This window comes from Stegodyphus dumicola, chromosome 7 (assembly GCF_044657685.1).
Source record: "Stegodyphus dumicola isolate Sdum_Otavi_A_Nest chromosome 7, ASM4465768v1".
NCBI lineage: Eukaryota > Metazoa > Arthropoda > Arachnida > Araneae > Eresidae > Stegodyphus > Stegodyphus dumicola.
The window spans coordinates 105,680,771-105,707,945 of NC_140774.1; the positions used below are offsets into that span (position 1 = coordinate 105,680,771).

Consider the following 27,175-nt stretch of genomic DNA (forward strand, 5'->3'; position numbering starts at 1 on the left):
TTTCGCTTTATTATATCAAAACGTGTAACACCGAGCTTCCCCTTTCAATATGTTATTTTCAGCTGTAGTAGTCACTAAACTTTACTGAGCATTTCAGATTTTATTAAAAAAAATATTTCATTTAAGATTCTTACTGAATATCGTATTTACTCACGTTTCTTTCCTCTTTTTTTACTAATTTTATCTACCAAAATAAAGAGAGGGAAATTATCTGAATAATTTAATTTTCAAAGGAAGTATTTATAGTAAGAAAACAGCAAATGTAAAGTACTCATGGATATAAACTATCACAATATAATTTATGTTCCGCGATGGGAGTTATACGCGAGGAAATATGATAGTTTCTATGATAAAGTTTCCATCTTTAACTGTGCATATGTTGCATTGTAAGAGTATAATTTTGAGCATTCTGTATGATTTGTGTTCTCTGAATAAATGAAATACTACATAAAGATGCTTTAATTATGGAAACCATGTTTACATATTACTCTTGATAGAAATACAATACAATGTCTTTGCATTTAGGCTTACTGGCATAACCTCTCCATCTGCACAGAAGAGGATGAAACACCTATGGAGACTCCAGAACCATTCCGAGAAAAGAAGAAAAAGAAGACTTCAATGCTGCAAAGAGCTCTTTCTGAAAGAACCCGAACAAGGAGATTGACACACCAGACATCAACAGATGAAACTAGAATCAACCTGTCACCACAAAAATATGCACATTTTCTAAAAAATGCTGATGTGCCTCCAGTAAATGCTGAGCATCGCCAAATGCTGAATCCTTCAATCGAGCTTCCCTCAACAGCAACAGTAAGTGATGCTTTTCTGAACGCTAATCCGTCAACTCAGGCTAAAGTAACCAGAGATGAGAATACTTATAATCCAAGAAATAAATATTGAAATTTCAAAGGAATTAAATGCATGATTTCTTTCGGATACATTTGATAATTTCTTTTAAATATGTGCATAATTTAATTAAGAAAAAATTTTATGGGATTGGAAAGGAAAATATTAATTTTTATAAAGAAACAAATAAAACTTTTCAAGAGATTTTTACAAGTTTTGTGTAATAAAATTAATAACAATGAAACAGAAAAAAATAGCTATTTGAAAAATTATTTTTTAAAACATTCTTGAAGATCCCCAACTCGGGAACATATCATCTGCTAAAATTCAGTATACTGAATAATTATGATTAATTTTATGCACATCTTACACAATTTCTTTTAGTTTTATTTCCCTCTCTTTGACATGAGCTCGATTACAGTTCGGTGAGTTCGTTTACCAGTCGGATGCATCCTTTACACTTGGGTAAGCTTGGTTTAGTTGGATCTTTATCCGTTGCCTCTTGAGGAAGCACATTTCATCTCGTTAGATATAGTGATACTGATCTGTATAAGTCTTTTGCTTCTTAAATTTGAGAGATGTCTCATTTTCTTGATGGATTAGAATTTTTTTCTCTGGTAATGATGGGCGGGTATATGCAAAATATTTCAGATTAACTCTTTTACCGTTTTATTGATTCGTCTCGACTTACTTTCAGAATTTCCAGTGTTGGCACAAAGTTTTTGTAATTAATCGCAGTATAAAGCTTTTGGTTTCTTGGACTTTTCAAGGCGTTTTATTCACTTTTACACTCGATTACGTTTAGATAGTAACTTCCCGTCCCAACAATTTGACCATCTCTAATTTTAGAACGTTGGAAATAATAAATGTTTTCTTCAGCAAGCATATTTTTACCATATTTATTCTTGGCAGTTAGAAACGTTCTTTCTTTTGTGTTTATTCTTCGTAGTTTATTGACATAAAATTATAAATAAATCAAATGTGGTAAAAAGGAGAATGAAAAGATTATGGTAATAAAAATACTTTCTTCAGCAAATAGAATATTATCATATATATTATTGGAAGTTAGAATGTTCTTTCGTATTCATTCTTCACAGATGATTGACTGTAAATAATGGGTGAATCAATTGTAATACTAAATGAGGAAATTATAGTAACAAAATTCTTCCTTCAGCAAATAGCTTTTTATCATATTTACTTTTTTGCTGACAGAAATGTTCCTTCATGTTTAGTCTTGCAGTTGATTGACACAAACTATGGTCAAATGTGGTAAAAAAAAAGAATGAAAGAATGATAGTAACAAGAACACTTTCTTCAGCCAATAGATTTTTATTACCTTTTCTCACTGCAGTTAGAAATACTTGTTTGTATTTATTCTTGGTGGTTGATTGACAGCAAAATGTGAGTAAACCAAATGTGGTAATAAAAAGAAGAAAGAAATATAGGAACAATAACACTTTCCTCAGCCAATAGATTTTATAATAATTTCTCTTGGAATTAGAAATGCTCTTTCATTTTTGCTTTTGGTGCTTGATTTACAAATTATGAGTAAATCAAATGCAGTAATAAAACTAACAAAGAACGATAGTGACAAGAATACCTTTATTAGCCTTGGTTTTTTATCTCTTGGTAGTTAGACATGTCCTTTCATGCCTATTCTTGGTGGCTTATTGACAGTAAATAACAAATAAATAAATTGTGGTAGTAAAAGAGTAAGAAGGGAAAAGTCAACAGAAAATATGCGGAAGAATTCTGATAATTAAAAATGTTGTTATTTTATAATTTAATTTGTCTTTCCTCATTATATGTTACTGAACACGGAGTAATGGAGATTTCTCTGACTCTAATTCGCCAGCATGTAATATTTGTAATTCGGAGTTTATCAAAATCCTGATTTGGATGAAAAAAATCGTTTCTCGAGCAATAATTAGATGAAAAATTTAATCTATCCGCTGAGCACTTTTACCGACCTTTCCGTACATTGTCCAAAAAAATCATAAGCATAAGATGTATAAAAAAGTAGGTTCATGATTGAATTAAAAAGCAATCATCTTGAAATTATAAAATAAGATTTTTAATTCTGCCTGCTTTCTTTAGTCGATTTTTATCATGTTTATTCTTTATAACTCGGTGTCTTTATTTTCGCATTAATTTCCTTTCGATCATCTTTTTTTTACCTTTTACATTTTATTATGATATCGGCTTATTAATCCAGACCACTTTCTGGATCTGACAGCCTTTCAGGTAATTCCTATAAAAGTATCTGATTGAACTTGAATACAAAAGCAAAAGCTATCCAGGAAATGGGCATTAAAAATTACACTTTTTTACAAAAGTAATGAGAAATGCAATGGATGCAAATAATTGATTTAAGCCTGCAGGGATGAAATGTTTTAGAATCCTTTTACCTAAATAAGTTTAAATAAACTAACTGTTAAATTGTAAACATTATGTATTACGTATCGCATCTCTCTCCCTCTATGTGTGTGTGTGTTAGAGATCTGAAAAAAAGTACCCTCTATGTGTGTGTTTGTCAGAAATCTGAAAAAAAGTAACTGTTAATTAATAATTACTATATCATTATTAATATCGCACAAAGGGCTTTTCAACCTTATCAACTTTATCCTTGTCAAACTTTATCCTTGTCAAAGACTAAAAAATTGCCAACTATTATTTAATATTATGTGAATTTTGTTAATTTGCTTTTATTTCAATTTTAATTAAAAAATCGAAATATATTATTTTGTCCTTTCCTCTTAGTAAGTTCACCACTATGAAACAATATAATTATCTGCATATTTTATCTACCCCTTTATTACACATGTATGTCATTTTAGTTACAATTTATAATATCTTATTTATTTAAATTTTATTTGGAAGAACTTTTTATACAAAGCTGTAAAGCAAATGAAAATTATATTTCTCGCTTTTTCTTACTAAGCAAAAAACATGACAGGATATTCTAGAAGTAATACAGAATTAGAAAGTAGGAATTTAAGTATTTACCCTTTTTGGTGTTGTAGAAGGTGTGGTTCTTATGTATTCAATATGGGAACTTAACGAAACAGAGATAGTTTACCTTTTAAATTAAAGAAACATTTCCCTTGCCGTGGGAGAGTGGCCGCGGACTGTGCTCGTAACTTTTTTGGAGAATGGCGACAGATTTTGACGAAGGGGTAGAGAAATAACGGAGCGGACGAACATTAGCGGTCCTTTGGTAGCGGTCGGAGAAAGCGAAAGGTTGGTGTAAGACCCCCAAGTACTCCCAATTTGACGAGAAATCTGAGAGAGTCAACATAACAGCGGAGGATGTAAGGCAGAACAGATGATAGCTTGTCAACAGAAAGACTGGCTTCTTGTAAGACAACAGAAAGACTTCTTCTTGTAAGACTGGCCAACAAGTGTGTTTCAAACCCCTTTGAAATACCCTGCTAAGCCAAATGAAGAATATAACACAGACGGCCTAGCTAAAGGCAGTAACAGCGTAGAAGACGGGGAACCTCCAAAAGGCCCCGTTTCGAAAAGCGTCGTTTATCGAGGATTGCATAGAAAGAGCAAAGGCTGAGGTCAAATTTTCTTGACAAACGATTTGAGTTTGTAGTACTTTTTGGAATCAACAAACTTATTACATTTACCAACCAACTTCAATATATATATATATATATATATATATATATAGTATTTACACGCATATTTCCTCTCTTTTCCTACTAATCTTACCGCTTGAAAATCGGGAAGGAAAATATACTCGGTGCATACTATTTCTAGAGAGACGGCTTAAATGATAAACATTAGTAACATAAAGATAAACTAATATTTTTGTTCTATGTATTTCAAAAATCTTGTCAGTTTCAATAATATTCTTTTTATTTACTGTAAATACTTTCCAATATTTGCATAATTTTAGCATGTTAGCATAAATCAGAAGTTTCTAAATCATATACTGAAAACACTACGGAGAAAATACGGTTTATACACATATACACTGGTGTGCAAAAATTAAGGACGAGACGGTTTTTTCAATATAACTTTGTACAAAAGCTTTCCAAATCAACACATTTAATACCGTAAGACCCCCAATACGTAAGGACATGAGTAATGTAAGCAACACTTACTGAAAGAGAAATCAGAGGGATAAAAAGAAGCTTTATTGAAAAATTAGCATGGAGCGCAATGCGACTGAAGGCCGAAACATCCCTGTGATGGGTGTCCAGCAAGAAACATCCGGTCTTTAATAGGGGATATGATCTCCCCTGACTGCTAAGCAGATTTCACAGCGTCTTCCCATGCTGAGAATGAGGATGTCAATGAGTTGTTGAGGCATTGCTGCCCATTTGTCTTGCAGCGCCAATCGAAGCTCCGGAATCGTTATTGGTGGTAAGGTACGAGCTGCCAAGCGTCTGCCTAGAAAATCCCATACATGCTCAATGGGATTGAGATCCAGAGATCGTGCCGGCCAATCCATACGTTCAATATCCTCACTCTAAGAGCTGTTCGACAGCTACTGTGCGATGACAGGGTGCATTGTCGTCCATGAAAAGGAACTGCGGACCCATACCGCCTCTCAGACTGAATCTGCTCTCATCTGTAAAGAGTACTCGTCCCCATTCATTGTCTCTCCAATTCCGGTGTTCCCGGCACCACAGAGAACGTCTTCTCCAATGGGCAGGCGTTAGAGGTACACACCGTACAGGGCGTCGTGCAAACAGACCACCACCGTGCAGTCTTCTGGCCACGGTAAAACGCGATATCGGTCGTCCAGTCGCCTGTGTCGTGTGTCTAGCGATTTCTCCCGATGTCTGCCGCCTGTTTCTTCTGGCCTGTAAGGCAATATACCGGTCATCTGCGGGTGTGGTTCCTCGTGGACGACCACTACTAAACCACCGGATAGCTGTTCCTGTAGTTTGAAATTGTCTCCAAAGTCGTGAAACGATGCTGTGAGCAATTCCGAACTCTGCAGCCACACTTGTCACACTGCGGCCTTCCTCCAACTTCCCAATGATTTGACCTCGGGTAAAAGCATCCAGATGTCGTCTAACAGATTGATTATTCGCCATTTCTCGCTGAGGCAGCAACTCGGTGTGATTTTAACTGCTATACAGCGTGCAATCTCTTTGCCAGAAATACTGATCTTACACCGACAACATGCTTTATACTACTCAGACACTCCCCCATTACGTCTACCTGCATATCTGCGCATGTGCTACCGTACATCACCTTACTTAATCTCCTGATTGTTCTTTCTGTCCGCTTTGCCTCTTCGTTCAGCTGATATGCTAATTTTTCGACTTCGTCCTTAATTTTTGCACACCAGTGTATATACATATACGGCATGTAAAGTTAGATGATCAGAAAATTGGTATTTTTCAATATTCGTCGGTGTTCCTAAAATATGGTTTCGCTCTGATATTGGTTAGAAAATAGAACTGATGAATTTTTATTTTAAGCCGAGATGTACTTATAAGAAACCAGAAAAAGTCAAGTAAATTTAAGTATTATTTCAATTATAAATTTATTGAGAGCACAGTAGCAAGGGCGAAAACTCTGAAGATCAGAATACTGTATTAAAAGTCTTACGAAAAAGCATAAACTTAACCGATTGAATGGCATTCTATAATTTAAATACTAAATCTTTTCACCGAAAGAAACAAAAATTCTAGAGAAAGATTCTAGAGCATCATATATGTATCATATATGTGCTTCAGCTGATACTATGAAATTTATAAAAAAATGTTTAAGGAAATACAAAGAACTGAAAAATAGAAATCAGCTAAAACTGAAAATAATTGGTTTTATAAAAATCAGCTAAAAAGTAGTTTGTTGCAGAAACTGAGAATGTAAGGCTACTTTTCAAAGAAAACGCTTCCATTTAATGCTATTTAGTAATGATCGAGAAGCGAAAAAAAGATTAGCATACGTAATTTAATATTAACATATAATAGTTTGACCAATTCATTAAACTTCAAATTTTTTTTAAAAAATTTCAGGTTCTAAATACTAAACGTTTTGACATTTTTTTTTGCGCTATTATCCAATTTTCCTATCGGGCATTTTCGTATAAAACTAAAACTTTAATATTCCAAAAAATAAAATTATTTTACAAAGAGTTAGACTTAATGATAACCATAATGAAACTATAATAAAGTTTCTTCAGTTTTCAAGAATCCAATAATTGTGGGACTTTGTGGACATTTGAGACTCCGACTTCTATGTATTTCAACATAACGTCTTTAAAGGATTATTTTCTCTGCTCATTTTTTACAGTTGAGTTATTTGAGAAAGCAAAACTAGAATTAATTAAACGGATCTAAAGACTTTAGAATACAACTCTAAACTTAATAGTTTTTCAAAGGTTGTAATTAGTTTTCAATAATTTTCTGTCTTTTAGTGACCTAAAAAGTAATTGAGGTTTTGATAGGCTCCATCGCAGTAATTTCAGTCTTATTCAGTGTACTTCAAAGATATTTTCCATCAAGATTAAGGCAGCGGTGCACAGCTAGTGTGGTGGCACTATACGACCAACGATGAAATTGTGAGATTGGCGCCTCCATTTATTTGTTTGTTTCGTTGTTGTTATTGTTGTTAAATCTAGTTTGATATGAAGAGTCAACAACTGCGCTTTCTAAGGTTGCACTGAGGATTTAAAATTTCATTTGTTCTTATATGTATGATTCAAAATAATGATTCTGATGATTATACGGATATCTATTATTATAATTTAAACAAAATTATTTAATTAATAAGAATACTTCAATACATCAGAAAAATATTTTCTGCATCAAAAAGTGAAATTTTGAATTTGCTGAACCTTCCTAGCACCGCTGATTAAACTACTTTCTTAAAATTCTCTACTTTATTTTGAAAAACGTTGCTACTGAAAATATGTATCTAAAATACTTTTAAAGCCTGCAGCCATCTTTTATGAATGCCCTGCACATCTATCAAAAATATATGTGTCGAGAGTAAAGAAGTATCTTGGGGCTGAAACATGTTCTTTTTCCGTTACAGCAATGAATATAAATTGAGTAAAAATGAGTAAATATTAACTTAGTATACAAGTCCGATATCTCTAAACGGCACCTTTAAACATTTACATCAAACTGCTGTAAAATTCCAAATCCTCGATTATACTTATCTTTGCACACAGTAAGTTTGGTGAATGATTTCTGGAAAAAATATACTATCTTTTCATTTTTACAACATAACTAATCGTTAGCGCAACTTTAGTATGAAACTTAATCATGGTGTGTAATTGACACGACTTTAAATTTGAGGAATTATTAATTCACTATCACTGGCACTGTTATCTGAAAAGTTATTTCATTTATTTCTATTCGGTTCGAGTAAGGACAGTTGTCGTCAATGTTATAACTAATTTATAATGCGTATCAGGAGTTCAAAGATAATTTTTTTAATTGTATTAAAATAGAGTTTGTTACAATTATGCTAAAATAGAATTCATCGTTTTTAGCAAATTTAAAACCATTTGTTATGTTAATGAATTAAAAAATATTTTAAACTTAAACATCTTAAAATTAATATTTAAAAAAGACCTTTCACATATTTTGCACAGAATATTTTTACTACTTGAAGCACCGTGAATGTTTATTTCACTACATAAAAAATAATCTCAAACGACAGAAGAAAAAGATTTCTTTCTGTACTAATATTATAGGGCTTGCGAAAATATATATGATCTAGCAGCTTAATTGCATGTCTGGAATTCTCAGCAGTTTGGCTGCTTGAGATATTTAATTACCAAACAGTCTTTTAAAATAAAATTAAATATTATCTTTTAAGGATATTTTTATGCGCAATGTAAACTATTGATGAAGCCTTTTGATGGTGTCTTGAAATCATGGTTTGAAAATATAACTTTCAAGCCAGCTGAAAACTTTTTATTGATAAATTAGCCAGTGCTTCCACATATAACTAGTTTTCTGAAATTTTCTGAGTTATTATTCCATCCTTTAGTAGCATATAAATAAAACCTTAGTAGCATATAAATAAAAAACGTTCTTTACGACAATGTTCAAAATATCTAGCAAAGTTGTGTATGGTAAAATAACTTGTTTATTAAAAAAAAAACAAGCAGTTAAAAGGACAATCTCATTTAAAGCGCAATTTTCGTTTTAATATATTATCATTAACATCTTAACTTTAATTAATTATTTCTATGCTATGCAGGTCGTCTGCACGTATGTTAGATTGTTGCAAATATCCAAAGTCTTTCGGTACACTTATTTAAAAAAAAAATATCTGTATTTACCTGAATGTCACGGTTCAAGTTTTTATCTTCCTTGTTTCCACTGCGGAAAAGTAATCGTACTTCGTTCAACAAACTTAAACAAATCCAAAATTAATAACAAATTAAAAATGTTTGTCCGACTCGGAATATGACTACTACTTAGGAAAAGAGGAAAATTTCTACTTAGGAAAAAAAGAAGGCTTCTAAAAAGAAGAAAACGCTAAGTGCTACAACCGTTACTAACTTTCTTTTGAAGGCAAGCTAAATCTCCCCATCTAAAATTCATACTCTGTGTCATATATGTTAGAAGTGTGGTTTATGACTTTCCTTAAAGATGTTGACTGAGAAATCAATATCTCTCACTTCGAAGTGCGATATCTAAACGTAGCAATTCTTTCTCATTTGTCATGAAGAACATTCGTTTCCTCATGAGATACAGAAGCAGATTATGATTCAGAATGCTTCATCGTGAATTCAATAAATTATACAGTAGACAGATAGAGTATGTTTAAATTTCTGTGCATTAAAACAACAGGACCAATTTATTAATCATAGATCTTTTCACATGCAGTTTTTATCTTTGGTGTAATGAAGATTATTTTACATAATAATCTTTTTGAAAGGAATGATAAAATATACGAAGAAATAAATATCGTAATTCATGAGAAAGAACATCTTGTCAGTACAGGCACAAAATTTGCAATAAACTTTTTCTTATGAAAGAATGAGGACATCTGCTATTTCGCGACTATTTATTTATATTCTCCGTTACTGGGTTTGGTTCATTGCTTTGAAAGTTGCATATTTATTTTTAATTTCCTATTGGTTCTTAAGAATAAGAATTTTTAATAGATGCATAACTGATCTTGTGGTATTATTTAAGTTTTTGTAAACAGAGGCAATAAGTCTAAGCAGCTTTTACATTTACGAAACATTTTAATGCTCCTGAATGACGAAATCTTTTTTATTACTACTACGAATTTAGAAACTTTATCATGCATCGCATATATTCAAAATTCTCAGAAAATACTGACTGTTAAATTTAGTAAAAAAATTAATTATAGTTTTAAATTTAAAATTGACAGATTTGATATTATCTTAAACCTAATCATGTGAAAAGTAATTTCTTTTGCTACATTTTTAAAATTGAGAAGTAACTTAGAGTTTCTTCACAATCTTTATATAGCCGAGAAAAGAAAGTCCACTCGACCTATATAATTGTATTCGGATTTCTGTATCATATATATAAAATGTAATTTTAGTTTTAATGTGTAATAAACACTAATGACTCCTTTTTAATTTCATTTTGTCCTCTTTATGCTGTAGAAATACTAAAATATCTATTATAAATCTTTCTGAAATACGTCATTTCAGAATTAATAGCTGTAATATGATACTTATTTAATGCAGTTATACCTACAAGTAAAACAATTTATCAAATAGCACTCAAACCAAAACTTTCTTACAACCAATAATAATTGACAGTATATCCCTCAATTGAGAAGTAGAGCAGCTTCCCTTCTAAGTGCCAGAATCTTTCTTTTCTAAAGATTGGTGGTTGCATGCGATATGCTAAAACAGAGATGTTTTAGCATATCGCATGCAACCACCCTTTCCTTTATTGCATCTATGATGCCTTAAATATGCGAAACATGTGAATTACGAATACACCCATCTACTTAGCGCTGATGACGTATAATTAGCAAACTGCAGTTTAAATAGCCAGTGTTAAAAATTTTAGTAGCTAATTGGAGAACTGCAAACCATAACATTTTTCTTTTGAAATCGACTTCTATCTTGGAATACGTGACATTTTTTCTTCTCCTTCTCTTGCTAGCAAGATTTCTGCTTCAAAATTATACATAATAATGTAAACGCTTGTAGAACATGCACGCTTATTGTGGCAAGCTATTTGCATTGGCTTGAAAATATATGTACACTAGAAATATTTTAATCCAGCCACGTCTGCCAGTTTCTTTCCCACACGAATCGGCGTTGATTCATTATGTTTGTTCTTCTAAGAGTTACATTTAAACAATAGTTATCTGTGAAAGTCCATGACTGCGTATTGTTGAATTTTCATCCCGCCTTCAATATTATAATCTCCATCTTCTTCTAAGTCGACATCACCTAAATTTTGATTTCATGTACTTGGAATGTCGATGCATTATAGATACATAAAAAAGAAACTGGCAGACGTGGCCGGAATAAGAGTCTTCTACATTTTAAGTATTAGAAAAAGATAAATAAATAAGTAAATTGCGCATTAACGTATTCCTAATAGTTAAAGTGCAAAAGGTTTGTACCTATCTTTTCTTTTTTTTATCTTACTACATAATAAAACAATACCTTGTTACTAGACAGGGTTTCGGAGAATGTTGCTGCAAATTTAAATGGGCTACAAACAGATTTGCTTGCAGCAAACGTTACTCGCTATGTAATTTGAAATGTCACCGATCGTTAAATTGCACTACTAAATAAGCATGATTTTACGTTTATTGCAAATTCATTTTCTCTGAGGTAAAAACATTTTTAAATCGATGAGTTGACTCTTTGTATTCTGCACTATTCATGCACTGATTCTGTCAGCTCTTTTGTTGATTAATTAATTCTATGGGCTTTATTCTTGAGGCATAAGAAACTGAATTAAAAATATTGTATTTCATTAACTGTTCAGCATTTTTTAATTGCAGTCTGCTGATTATTTAATTAATTTTATGCGCTTTATTCTTGAGATAAACTGAATTAAAAATATTGTATTTCATTAACTGTTCAGTATATTTTGATTGCAGTCTGCTGATTATTGTGCCAAATTAATTCACTATTAATAATTAGACAAATATTATTGTGTTTCAATAGTTGATAGTATATTTTCTTTATAATCTCCTGGTTATTATATGAAATTAACAGTACTTACGTGTTATCGCGTTTACGTTTCTCGCAACTGCCTTAGTCAGCAGATATTTTTTCATAATGTCCAAACTGTGGCAACCATTACCATAACAATCCTTCAGTCAAGCATCGTCGCCATTTTCGTATGCGTTCTTTTTGTTTTATTCCAAATTCTAAAGTTTTTTATGAACAAACCATGATATGTTTTAGCTTAAACTTAATTTTAAAATATGTGCATGTGGATTTTACCAGCAATGCAAGAAACTTGGTTAAAATTTCTGCAGAAATACAGAATTTTGATGGAAATTCTCTAAGGAAAGAAAACTCTTTAAAGAAAACAACGACAAGATGCGTTTGGTAGATAGCCAGTATTTTTTTAGGTTTGTGTGTTGCTGAGTTGCTGTAATTCTCTAATTTTTTTAAGCGAAAACAGATCATTGCGTATTTTGGGAGAAGAATAGAGCAAAAAAATTACAGAAAGTTCTGGAGACGAATATAAACGTTTTATTTTTTTAATGTACCACGCAATTGTTGTTTAACAGTTAATGGTCTGTATTTTAAGTTACTAAAGTATGTTGGCTTCTCATATATTGATAATATTTGTCAGTTTCCGATTTCTATCGATAGTTTGAGAATCATTTCTAAAAAAGTCGGAAAAATCATTAACTTGCCCCAAATAAGTAAACAAATAAGTTACCTTTTCATCAGCAAAATATTGAAATTGCCTTAACTTGTAAGAAACCGAAATTACTTTGGTTTATGGAATAAAAGCAATAGCCTATTTTTATGTTAATAATAAATATTAACATAAATTTATTATTAACATAAATTTATTATTAACATTTTATGTTAATAATAAATTTTTATGTTAATAACCTAGTACTGCTGAGATGGTGTGTGAGTATTAATTTAAACATGCAAAACCATTGCCGTTTTTCGACCAAAGCTCTTATTTTCACTTCAATGAACCTAGTAGGTAATGTGAAGATTATCCAGATAATCTGTAGATTAACTAAGATATGTGAGAAATAGAACAATTTGTCGCATTTTAATGGTCCGCCCTAGTTAATCTGCAGAATGTATAGATAATTCTCACAGATATTCTGGAATTTAGTGGTTAATGTATTTATTTTATCGCTCATTTCCGTGGTTAGTATTAACAGCGTTTTTATACGTTTAAATTAGTCATCGGGTGGTCCAAGGTAAACCACCCAAACCTAGGGAAGTTTCGCCTGCCCGGTTTGATTTATCCTGGGCCACCCTTCCCCTGGCGGTTGTTTATTGCACTGCCTCAGATCTGTCCTATGACAGAGAACGCAGCAATCATTATATTTACAACAGAAATTTTGTGTTCAGTAATTGTTCAAAATTCTTAAAGGCAATTTTTAAGCTGGCCATAAAATTTCAGGAGATGGAAAATTTAAAACCTGGAGATAATGAAATTCTTCTCAAAATGAAAAGCATTATGACGAGCGAAATTAGTTCTTGAGTTTCAAGCAAACGAAAGCTATCGAGTTACCTTCCATGAAATGGAAAGAAATAATCGATTTAACGGCAAATGAAATGAATGGAAAAATTCTTTATCTATCTTAAAATGAATTATGAATTAACGTGAATAAGGAATGTATATATAAGTCTTCATTGCCACATTTTTATCATTCACTAGAGGGTTAATGGGTACTGAATATTAAATGTCTTCGAGCTCTTCAGCAACTCCGTTTTTTATTATTCTGAATGTTCTGAATAAATGACTGTATTTAAAGTCATTAAAATATCCCGTTGCTCTTTAAAAATTGCATTTATATATTTATTAAGAAATAAAAATCAAGTTGAGGTATCATGTTCATTTTGAAACTGGCAAGTTTCAGCGACAAAAATTAAATTACAAAATATTGATGCTCAATAAAACAAATAAATTATACAAAATGCTTTCAATGTATCACTGAATTCCAACTCCTCGATGTACGGGGGTATCCATAAGTGAAGCACATAATAACAAAATTAAATTGAAACTTAATTTTAGGAAGTGCCGGAAGTAATTTATATCGATATGATAATTAATTCAATGCTTTTCATTTGTTTTAATTTTTGCGAATGACAGCAGAGAACTTGTTTGTTTACAGAAAAAATGGCGTCATGTAGTAAAACGCAGTATGCGTTCTCTGGTTATGGCAAAAGAAACAGTTCAAATGCGATAGTAACATGAATTTAATAAACCTCAAGGAATAATCATTTAAAAAAGATGTTTAAAACAGTTTCGACAGACTGGACATTTTTGCATAAATGAGGTGCAGGTAGACCAAGATTCAGTGATGAAAATGTTTACGCCATTCGAGATGTGTTTGTGCACAGTTCTAATTCATTCATTTGCCGTGCCAGCCTGCAAACAGGAATTCCCATGTAAATCGTACTTGAGTAAACTTGTTCTTGAGTAGTTGAAACTGACTGCGTGTAAATTGCAGATTTGTTATGAAATCAAACCTTATGGTCGAGTCATTCGTAAGGAACGTTTTGTAAGCATTCCTGACCGTATTAGTAATGATGATCAGTTTCTTCAGAAATTCGTATTTAGTGAAAAAACAATATTTGATGTTTCAGGACAGGCTAATTGACTTAACTGCAGGATTTGAGGTTAGAAAACTTGCAGTTTGTAAGGGAAATTCAGCTAGGTAAAATTAACGTTTGATGCGCACTAACTCGTAACAAAATTATTAGTTCTCCTTTTTTTCCGAGTCATCGATTCAAATGTTTATTTAGATGCTGAGATTGTTTGCTGTACCACAATTAGAAGAAATCTAGGCAATTTTCCTTTTTCTAACAGAATGGGTTTTCTAGCAAATGGTAATTCTTTTTCTAACAGAATTTCCCCTGTCATTGCCCTACACATGGGCATGATTTCCTCGATGAGCCATTCCCAGATCGTTGAATGGGTAGAGGTGAACCAGTTTCATGGCTCGCAGTGTCGAACGATTAAAAAAAGCGAATCACCACAGCAACATCCGTGACTCCGCAAATGCTCAATAACGTCAGGAGTGAAATCAAGAGCATACTAGATATTCTCCGAACAACTAATGGTACTCTTGTTGAAATTTTTAATAGAAAAGGACCTTGTAAGTACTAAATAAAATTCAGCCAGTTTCATTTCCCTATCTCTTATTCTATATTATTTAAAACATATCTTTATGTAGTGAATACTTTATGGACATTGTGTATTTCAAGTTGTTCTTTAACAGCAGTATATAAAACGTGTTAACATAGCTATATAATATATAAAGGTACACTATCACGGAAACCAAAAGCAGTTATGAAGATGAAATAACAAATATTTTAAAATTTCTGATAAACGCAATTCCAGTTTTCGAGTCTTTCAAGATTGGACTTTTCTGGGCATATAGAGAACGGTTCCAAAATTCAGGAAGATTTAAGAACTAATTAAGTCTTAAAGCAAATTGTTATAATGGATTTCAGTTTGCATGAAAATAAATTGCAAAATGATTATTCTTTTAGCAGGCAGCTCGGTTTTCATCGACAGCTTGTGGTTAACATCAATGCTACTATCGACAGCTTTCGATAGTAGCATTGATGTTAACAGACCTGAGAAACACTTATTTACGTGTAATAATCTGTAATTATTAAGGGTACCCATCTACAAAAGGAGATGTTGCCGTTTCGATAATATTCTGCTTGTAACTGTCACTGCGACGCAGGATTTGAGGTTAGAAAACTTGTTAACATCAATGCTACTATCGACAGCTTTCGATAGTAGCATTGATGTTAACAGACCTGAGAAACACTTATTTACGTGTAATAATCTGTAATTATTAAGGGTACCCATCTACAAAAGGAGATGTTGCCGTTTCGATAATATTCTGCTTGTAATTGTCACTGCGACGCATTCAGCGCCCTATATTGATGAAACTTTGTTTTAATTATTTAACCTCTTCAGGAGAAAATCAAATTCTTGCTATTTTTTTCGGGAAAACAATACTTCATTGTACCCAACATTAATTTTTATAAATTTCTGAAATAATGTCTTCAGGAATTTTTTAGATGATCTTATTATCTGCCTTTACTCAGTTCTTTCCACCTTTTTCATGCTTATTATATCGCGGTATTTTTCTTGTCTTTCATTACACTTCATTTCACTAAAGTTTGTAAGAGATTAATGATGCTGCTAATAAAGAATATTAAAATAAGCCATGCGTTACGTTACTATGCTCGGGTTAAATGAAAAAATTAGTGTTGCCACAGTATGTGATCAACTGAACAAAATATTCTTCTGGGAAAATTTTTATTAAAACTGAGAGAAAACGAACACAAGGTACTTTTAATTAGCTCTTCTTTATTAACCTTGGAACGTGGTTGTGGCGTAATACATTATTTTCAATATAAAGCTCTCAAATGACACCACAGGAAATTTTTTATCTTCTAAGGGAGACATTTTGGGAAAACAGTAATTTTAATTTAACTTGAACAGAAAGGTTTAATCTTGTAAGCATATTTAAATTATTGGTTTAATAGGAAATTTTTTATCTTCTAATTGAGACATTTTGGGAAAACTGTAATTTTAATTTAACTTGAACAGAAAGGTTTAATTTTGTAAGCATATTTAAAGTATTGGTTTAATATGTATTTTGTAACTACATATTACCCAACTATGTACTTCTATTATAAAACTGGGGAATATTTTTGAATTAGCTACTTATGTTTTCATACATCTATTTCATTATATTTTATTAAAATTTCTATCAAAAGGCGTTTGAACGTGATCTCATCCGGGTAGGATCACCGGCGTTGACGTACTTCTATTGCAGCCATCAGAAGAAGTCTAATTTGGCCACATAAAATCTTTATTCATGACTTTAAATCTTGAATACAGTCGGACCACAAATTTAAGATAAAATAACTGAACTAAACTATTAATAATCTCACTTCCAGTGCTCTGAGGAACATATCAGTCACACATCCGGAGCGTTTCCTTTCCTGTGGTGTACTATTCTAGTCACATTTACCATGCTGTAGATGGCGCTTTCTCGCCTGTCACTGCATCTGCTGAGTCAACAATTCTAATTCTTTACAGGGTGCGACTGCTGTAATGGGAGCCATTGTTATACCTGTTCTGTGAAATTCTTCGGCTAGATGAACTAGAAATCATAGTACAGTGACATTTATGACAATGCCATCAACAACAGACATTATTAAATGTTATGTAATATCGAATTGAGAGTTGTGGGATTACATTGCGTTGAAGAAGTTACTATAGCCATATAACTGACATAACACAAAGCCATATAATACAAAGCAGTATATTGTTCTCTTCTGTTTATTGTCCAAGGAGTCGTATGTATTTGTTGGAGGTAAATAGATGTATGTGTTTGTGCTCTTTCAAGTCTTTTATACCATTTTTCTACTATTTGAGAAGAACCGAACTTACGACCTTCCTTTAGTTATGTTGCAAAAAGCAGCGCTTTGCTTCTTCATTGTACATCATAATAGGTTATCTATGATCATTATCTGCATTAACTAGAGACTATGATGTGGTTAAAGGGATATTGGAAAGCAATAGTTCAGTCCAAGAAATTTCTGGAATCGAACCTATTAATCTACCTGGAAATATGGTGCCACGAATTGTTTACTCCAATCCCAACTGAAATTGACGTCAGTGTTAATTACATCCGTTACCAAGTCAGTAAGGGTATAACGTTGCGCGTTCTACTCAAATTTACATATTCTGGCATTGGCAGTTCCAGGGGAAAGTAAGGCTTGACAGGAAAGATAGTTTAAACTTAAAATAAATGTTAGTTAAAATAAATATAAACCCTACATTTGCCGCTGCCAGAATTTGGAAAACTTGGAAGCAGGTCCTACAAACGACCTGTTGTAAGTTTATCTAATTCTGAACTAACTGGCGAAAGCCTCGTTTACACAAAAAAAAAAAAAAAAATCTTATGTAACAATTATATACTAAAATTCTTTTGCTCGTTACAAAGCTTTCTTCTTACAGCAACTTTTCCTGGACTTCATCAATCAATCTTGGTCTTTCCTTCCAGCATCTGGAAGGAATAAGTATCAGTATCTTTCTACATACATTATAATTTACACTTTCTTGACACAATAAATTTTTGTTTTTAAACGATTCGTTTTTCTTAGTTATTGCTTACTTCACATTCATTCAATTTTTCAAGCATTAATTTAACTTTACCCTGGCTCTCCACCGTGTGTGGTGTCAAACGGGAATATTCGTGTTTTAGTCTTACAACACTTCCCCTAACCACCATGATTTGTTAGAATTCAACGACCAAATAGACACACCTTACTCGACATTCTACAACTCAATGAGCTACTTTAATATTCTTAAAAATTCAAATGTAGGTGGAGAACCCTACAAAACACATTCATTCTAACTTCCCCCTCATTCATCTTTAAACATGCAGGCTTTCGCTCTAAAGCATGACTTTACAGTTTAATACTTAAATTTTGACTTCATTGCTTTTAAGCATTCACTTTTGGCATCTACAATTTTATGTTTCTAGACTAAATTCTATTTTTACATAACATGCAAGTATTTACATACATTTACAAAAATTTAATACATATGCTTTTTACAATGAATAAGAGAAACTAAATTTTTACTTTACTCATTCTTCGCCAAGCTGGCGGCACTGAAAGTAAAATTCTCATTAATACAAGAATACGAAGCTATTTTTGTCTTCGGCCAAATTTTGGCTTTAACATAACAGAATTAGTCTTTCGACCAACAGAAAATGCTTGTTTTTAGCTTTTACACTTAAAGAAAATAATACTTTTGCCTTAGCTAAATAAAGTAAAACAAAACTAAGTCTCAACCGAGACATATTGACTTTCGTCAAAACATAGAACTTCGTACTTATGCATAACATTTCGGAACAAAAGAGAAAAATATTTATAGAAGGTTTTAACTTATCTTTGAGTTTTCGATGCTTGAAACTCCGTCATCCGTTTTTGGCAAAATTGATCCCAAGTTAGAGGTTTCATGGATGTCAATCTTCTCCTTATTGATCTCCGAGTGTCGTCCACGTTGCTCTTTCTTTTGCGTCCTCTACATGCTGGCCTCTTGACGGAGTAATCGTCTGGTTGTTGGCCTTTGCGTTTCTGCCTGGGACGGCTGGTCTTTATCGTTTCAATTCAGTAAAAAACAGATCATTCAAAATTCTAGATAAGCAAATGAAGAAAGGTTGCTTACCTTTATGATCCGCGTTCTTCGATTCTGGTCCGCCGCTTTTGTAGACTCCGATTTGGTTTCATACTCATCTAAAATTGGCACTGTTTTGTATGAATCACTTTATTTGACATTTGACATAAAAGAGGAAAAATATCTAAATCATTACACTATCGAAAATCACTTCTAACTACTTAGCATCATTGTTCTACATATCTAACAGCGTCATTAGTCTACTGCGTCCCTGTTCTAAAAGCATACACTTATCGTTGCCAGTTCTCAAAAAACAAACTTTCTTTTTCAATTCTCGTCGGTCTGGAGGCTCAACCCGTTCCCCAAAAGCGGAGCGTGCGTCGTTCGCGACACACTCCCCCCGATGAGTTTCACCAAGTTGAAACTCAGCCACAGTCTGGTTGAAAGTTCATGAGGTTTAATCGTTCAGGAGTTCGAATCACTCGTCCACATCTGGTTGTTTTGAGGGGATTCTGATTGAGTTCATCTGACTGATTTTTGTCAGTGGCACGAAACTCTGTAGATCCAATAGAAATTGTAGGCTTATCACACATTTTTTGATCAGAATGCTTCTTTCTCAAACAGTCTCCTATATTATCCGTTTGTAAATGGACTTCCAACGGATAAATTCGTTGTATGGGTCGAAGGATTTCGCCACTTTTGGTGCGTAATTTTACTAAACGAACTACACCATCATTTCCTGGGATGAGTGTTATAATTTTTCCTAGAGGCCACTTAATTCTTTTCTCAGGTGTTTCTATTAACACAATGTCTCCAACCGATAGTTTAACATATTTCTCTGTTTTTAAAATATGGTTTTTCAGTTGTCCTAAGTATTCAGTTCTGAACCGTTTTCTTAGATCTTCTCTAACCTTCATCTGATATGCATACCTTTTTTGTAAGTATTTGGCATCAATAATATCTAGATCTGGAACTCCACTTTCTTTTAGATCACGAAAAAACATTGCAGGTGTCAAGGGTTCCAGTTCCAAGTCCTCGGAAATATAACTTAATGGTCTGCAATTTAAGATATTTTCGCAATCACAGAGGATCGTATAGATTTCTTCATATTTCAGTGAGGCATTACCTAAAACTTTTCTGAGAATGTTTTTCATCAGGCCAATCATTCTTTCCCAAAATCCACCCCACCAGGGAGATGCTGGTGGGATAAATTTCCACTTAATGCGGTTGACAACATGATTTTTAATAAGTTTATCCCAGTCAATCATTTTTAAGAGCGAATTTGTACCAATAAAATTACTACCGTTATCAGTGTAGACAATTTCAGGTCTTCCTCTGCGTGCTATAAAACGTCGGAAAGCCAATAAAAAGTTATCTGTTGACAAAGATGTTAAAAGTTCCAGATGAATTGCCCTGTATACAGCACATGTAAATAAAACGATCCACGTTTTCGATCCCCTTTTTAAAAACAAAGGGCCAGCTAAGTCGATACCTGTCACTTCAAAAATAGAAGAATCTTTAATACGGTCCTTTGGCAAAGGTGCGGATTGTACCGTGGAGGGTCTCGAATCAAATCTTCTACATTTAGTGCAGTTTTTCAACACTTTACGAATAGTTTTACGACTTTTCAAAATCCAGAAATTTTCTCGTAGCATTGCCATTAAAGTCTGAGTTCCGCAATGCATTTGTTGTTCATGTTTTTCCATAATCAGTTTAGAGACAACTGGATGTTCAGAAGGTAGGATTACAGGTGTTCTAAAATTTTCGAAGTCTTGTCTCATTAATATTCTTGACTTTACTCTTAAAAGACCAGATGAATCAACAAATGGTTTTAAATTTCGTAAGCGTTTATCCTTTTCTGTTTTAAAGGAGACCCTTTGCACAATTTTCCAAACAAGAACTTCAGCTGCATTCAATTCTTCGATTTCTAAGTTCTTTGACGTTGTTCTGTTTTTATCTCTGCAGTTATCAATATACCTTTTTATCCAAGCTGTAACTCTAATTATTTTCTCAAAAGAAGAAATTCGTGAGAAATGCGAAAATTCTTCATCTACATTTGTTAACGAGGATACAACTGTTTTTCTTCTTTCTCGATCAATCATATCTTTGTCAGGAGAAATATCACAAGTAGGCCAACAGTCTGGATTCAACTTCAACCATGCTGGACCTTCATGCCATCTTTTGGCTTTAATAGTTTCAACAGAACATCCTCTTGACGGAATATCCGCAGGATTCAAGTTGCCAGGAACATAATTCCATGCATCAGGATTAGTAAGAGCTCGTATTTCTTTCACTCTATTCATAACAAATACACCCCAATTTTCTTCATTCTTAATCCAGTACAATGTGTTCCTTGAATCTGTCCAATAAAACGTAGGTATATTTTCTTCCTTCAAATCTTGTTTTATAGATTTCATTAATCTTGCACCAACAACACAAGCTAATAATTCTAGTCTACAAATTGATGTGGGTTTTAGAGGAGCAACTCTAGATCGTGCTTGAACTAAATGACACGAAACTTTATTTTCATTTTCATTTCTTAAATAAACGCAGGTTGCATATGCCATTCGGGATGCATCACAAAATATATGAAAGGATAATTTCAATTCAGAATCAATATTAAGCATCATCTGTCGAGGAATTTTTATTTCCGTTAAACGATTTGCATCATTTTTCCATTTCATGTATTTCCTTTGAATTTCTTCAGGAAGAGCTTCATCCCAAGTTACTTTTAATTCCCAGCAGTTTTGTAACAGAATTTTAGGAATTAAAATTATAGGGCAGGTGAATCCAATAGGGTCATAAATTTTATGAATTTCAGACAAAATTGTTCTTTTAGTAACAGGTTTGTTTTTTGATTCATTTAATCCCTTAATATCACAACTTAATGTGTCATCATGCAAATTCCAAAGAAGTCCCAAAATGTTGACCGTTTTAGCTTCACAAGGATCATCGAAAAACTCATTCTCATTTAATTTATCAAGCTTCGACTGTTCTAAAATGGGTTCAACAACAAATGCATCCGTTTTATTTCGAGGATAGTTATATGCCCACTCTTGTAATTCAAATTTAGCACTTGCCAAAATTTCAGTGGCATCATTTTTTAACTTCTTTAACTCTGATTCATCATTCACACTTGTAACTAAATTATCAACGTACCAGGATTCTACTAATTTATTAGCACTCGCACGATAATTTTCTGGTACTTCATTCATTAATTTCGTTAGTGTTGCATTTAAGAGAAATGGACTGCTGGTTATTCCAAAGACCACTCTTCTATGCCTGTATATTTTCAAACGCTCAGAATTTCCCTGTTCCCACCATAAAAATCTTAAATAATCTCTGTCTTTAGGATTAAGTGCTATCTGCAGAAAAGCCTTCTTTATATCAGCGCTAACGCCAATTTTTCCCAGTCGAAATCTATTTATTATAGCTGGAACAGTATCAGTCAAATTTGGACCCTTTTCCAAACAGTCATTTACGGAGGGTGATCCTTTAGTTCTTACGGATCCATCGAAAACCGGTCTTATTTTTGTCGTGGTGGAATTCATTCGAATAACAGCACGATGGGGTAAATAATGAGAGGGGTTATTAACTTCTTCCTCAGGAACAATCTCTATTATTTTATCATCTTCCCAAGATTTAAAAATTGCGTTGTAATCTTCTAAAAATCCCCCATCCCTTAAATTCTTCACTGTACTCTTTAATCTCTTTTCTGCTATTTCTCGATAGTTTGGAAGTAGGGAACGATTTTCAATCCAAGGTAAACAAACTTGAAACCTTCCTTCTTCATCTCTTTTCACATTGGAAAGAAAATGTGTCATTGTTTGTTTTTCTAATTCCCTTTTAGTTTGACTTTCTGAAGGGTCTAATATCCCAAGAGTATCAAGTTTCCATAAATCAGAAATTTTACTATCTGATACTAACATAGAAAATGCATAAGAACAATCATATTTATTTTCCATTTCTACGGGAATTTTCCCCATGATACTCCAGCCTAAATAAGTTTCAATGCAAACTAATCCACATTCTAACTTCTTTATTTTCCCTGTAAGCAATTTTCCCGCTATGTTTGCGCCTATGAGGATATGAATTTCAGAAGGAGAATGCTCGAACAACAATTTTTTATGCCTACCTTCAACATCATTCAAAAATATGTTATGGGTTTTTAACTCATTTAAATAAGGCTTGATGTTCAATTGTGGAATATCAGAACAAATATTCGCTTGATCAAAAGCTTTGAAGTTACACTGATAATCGTTTTTGATGCTACTTAAACGTACAACGAACTGTTTATGAGTTTCAACCACTTCAGTTCCTCCGAACAGACTATGAATCACACTGCTTTCGTTAATACATTCGTACTGCATAACATTAGCTAAGAATTTAGATACATAGCTTCGTTGACTCCCAGAATCAATTAAACAGCGGCAGTATTTTTCTGGACCATTGCCACGCACTCTTACAACTAAAGTTTGTAATAAAACTTTCTCTAAACATGATTTGTTCGTCAAATTGAGATCCTTCTTATTTGATTTTTTCTCATCTAAACTATTTCTGTCACAGATTAAACTGTTGTGTTTCCACCCACATGAATCACACTTTATCTTCGAAAAGCAATTTTTTGCCAAATGGTTACCCCTTTTAAGGCATAAATAACACATTCCGAGTTTCCGAAGTGACGCCTTTCTGTCTGTTACAGACTTCGGGCAAGCTTCGGAAGTATGTTTTTCTTTTTCTGAATCCTCGCAAAATATGCAGCTGTTAATTGAAACCTTTAACACAGCAGCCGTTGGAATAGAAATTTTATTTATTCTTTTTTCTTTAGGAAAGTGGCTCGAATTATGGTCGTTTATTTTATCTTGAATTTGTAGCATGGATTCGCGGCACTCAATTTCCGTTTTCAAGAACTCTAATAATTCGTTTACATCAAAATTATCTTTCGATTTCCTTTTTCTTTGGAAATCAAGATTCAGTTCATTCGGAATTAATTTTAATAAAACTGGTGTCAATAACGTGCCATATGTGCCAGAAGTTACATTAAGTGATTTTAAACTTCTTATCTGTATTTCGATATCATCATACAACTTACGTAATGCAAATATGTTGTTAGCATTCCTAACAGGTTCTAAATTTAACAGTTTTCCCATATGTGCATTTATAATTAAATCTGTTCGACCAAAGCGTGTTTTAAGTAACTCGATTGCGGCAAAATAATTTTCACTTGATAATGAAAAACCACTAACAGCATTACAAGCAGCACCTGATAAAAATGATATCAAATAATTAAATTTGTCTGTATCTGTTAAATCACTATTCTGATGTATCGCATTGTCAAACTGGTTCTAAAATGATAACCAATTAACAGGATCGCCATTAAATTTATTGATCGATAATTTAGGCAATTTAATTTTTGAATGAGATACAGAAATATTTGAAATATCATTATTCACAATATTACCAATTGTATTCGAAACAGGAATTTCAGGTTTCCTATTCTCTTTTAACATAAATGTTAGTTTTGATTTCATGGAAATTATTTTCTCGGAATAAACTTCACAAGTTTCAAATTCCGATTCATATTCAGTAGCCTCAATTAATTCTTGTATTTGTTTATCTAATTCTTTTAGGCTGTTATATTTTGAATCTAATAAATCAATATTTTCATTAAGAATACACAAATCGTGTTCTGTTTCTTGGAGGTATTCTTTACAATTATTTATCAACTTTGTTGTCATACTCCTAACTACAGTTCGTCTTTTCTTTAATTCTTCTATTTTAGTAGACATGTTTAAATATTTCAGATAGAAAATATTTCAAATTAAAAATCAGTACTCTCAAATCATAAATAAACTTCTCAAATCAAAAGGAGATATTTTTTAAACATTCCTAAATCTTTCACTTCAAGATAGTCTACATCGGCGGTCCCTGTTCGGGCGCCAAAAAAAATTTGTATCGTTTCAATTCAGTAAAAAACAGATCATTCAAAATTCTAGATAAGCAAATGAAGAAAGGTTGCTTACCTTTATGATCCGCGTTCTTCGATTCTGGTCCGCCGCTTTTGTAGACTCCGATTTGGTTTCATACTCATCTAAAATTGGCACTGTTTTGTATGAATCACTTTATTTGACATTTGACATAAAAGAGGAAAAATATCTAAATCATTACACTATCGAAAATCACTTCTAACTACTTAGCATCATTGTTCTACATATCTAACAGCGTCATTAGTCTACTGCGTCCCTGTTCTAAAAGCATACACTTATCGTTGCCAGTTCTCAAAAAACAAACTTTCTTTTTCAATTCTCGTCGGTCTGGAGGCTCAACCCGTTCCCCAAAAGCGGAGCGTGCGTCGTTCGCGACAGTCTTGACGTCCTCCGGTCTGGAGTCCTTCTTGAATTTCTTCTGTTCCTCGTATTTTTGTGCCTCCTGCTGGCGTTTCAGTTTCCGGAACGGCGGCCTTGCTGGCACCTGACTCTGTGGCCGTGTGCGCGTTCTCCTTGATGTGTAATTTCTCCTGCCATCCTTTGTAGGTGGTGTTTTCGTCTTTACCACGGTTTCTTTACCCGGTTCATCTGTATTTTTGCTTTTCTTAAATGCCGGAGTTTGAAAATCATTTTTTCTTTTTGATACCGACGTCCGGGTTGTAGAAGTGCTAGGTCTCTCTTCAGTTCTCCGTTTCTTGGGTGGTGGAATAGTTGTTGCAGTCTCTGGCCCTTCTATTTCGTTTAGACTTGAGTCCTGCAAGAAACTTTTAAGGATTTCAAAATCATTTGGATTATAGTATTTTTTTCACTTGGTCGGGACTTGCTTTACAGATTTCCCCTCTGTCGTTCTTAAGATATAATACTACCCCTTTGATTTCCTGAATTACATAGGGGCCTTCAAACTTTGGAGCTAGCTTTGCCATAAAATTGTCTGGGGCACTTGATAAAGAAAATTTCCGCTTCAATACTTTATCCCCAACTTTAAAATCTGCTTCACGGCGTTTTCTATCATAATATAACTTTTGTCTATTTCTTGCCGTATCCGAGGTTTTAAGCGCCTGATCAATCAACTTTTGCACATCTTGTTGTTTAAACTCCTGCTCTCTTTGTTGCACAAAGAATAATTTATCTAAAGGCGTAATTAACTTTCTGCCTAAAAATAATTCTGCTGGAATTTTTCCCGTAGTATCATGATGTACCGTTCTTAAAGCATAAGCTAATTCATTTATGTAGCCATCCCAGCGCTTGTGATGTGTGCTCACGTAACTGCGAATTATTTTTACTATGTTTTTATTAACTCTTTCTGCTATGTTAGCCTGTGGTCTATACGGAACCATTTTGATATGGCGTATGCCAAGTCCATTGCATATGTTTTCAAATATTTGACTAATGAATTGTTTTCCGTTATCGCTAATGACTTTTATCGGTGCACCGTATTTTAAAATGTATCTGTGTAAGAATGCATCTGCGACTGTTTTGGCTGACGCGCGTTTAAGTGGAACAATTTCTATCCATTTTGAAAAATGATCTACTATTACTAAAAGAAAACAATTTTTATTTAACTCGCTCTGGGGGAAGGGACCAAGGAGATCTATGCCTAAAATTTCATTCGGAAACGTAGCGCGAATGCTATTTAAGTACCCGGCCGGGCTGTAATTAATATCATTTATTAACTGACATTGATTGCAGGACCTGACATACGCCGTTACTATTTTGTATAATTGCGGGAAATATACCGCCTCGCGTACCCTTTTTATAGTCTTTCTGACCCCGAGGTGGCCCGCTGTTTTTTCTTCGTGCAACTCCCTCAAAATGCTTAATCGAAGCGAGGCTGGGATGACTGGCTTATACTCAAGATTTTCGTTTGTTGTTTTCGTATAAAATAATAAATTATCTATTATTTCATAGTTTTTTGCTCTATTCCTTATTGCATCGATATCTGTGTGCTCAAAGCTTTCGGGGTCTTTCAAATAAGCATAGATATTTCCAAATTCAGGATCAGCTTTCAGTTCAGTAATAACCGTATCT

The 27,175-nt window shown here is 33.1% G+C and overlaps 1 protein-coding gene and 1 long non-coding RNA gene across 2 annotated transcripts in view; one reads left to right on the top strand and one right to left on the bottom strand.

Moving 5' to 3' along the window:
- The window catches only part of LOC118180869 (uncharacterized), a 778,920-nt gene that overhangs the window by 347,920 nt on the left and 403,825 nt on the right, over positions 1–27,175 (top strand). The window contains exon 4 of the mRNA XM_085820677.1: positions 526–813. Coding sequence (XP_085676803.1) covers positions 526–813 — 288 coding nt within the window. The remainder of the gene's footprint in view (positions 1–525; positions 814–27,175) is intronic.
- LOC146996305 (uncharacterized) overlaps positions 1–27,175 on the bottom strand; it is a 68,479-nt gene that overhangs the window by 13,090 nt on the left and 28,214 nt on the right. The gene's annotated exons all lie outside the window — the stretch shown is intronic.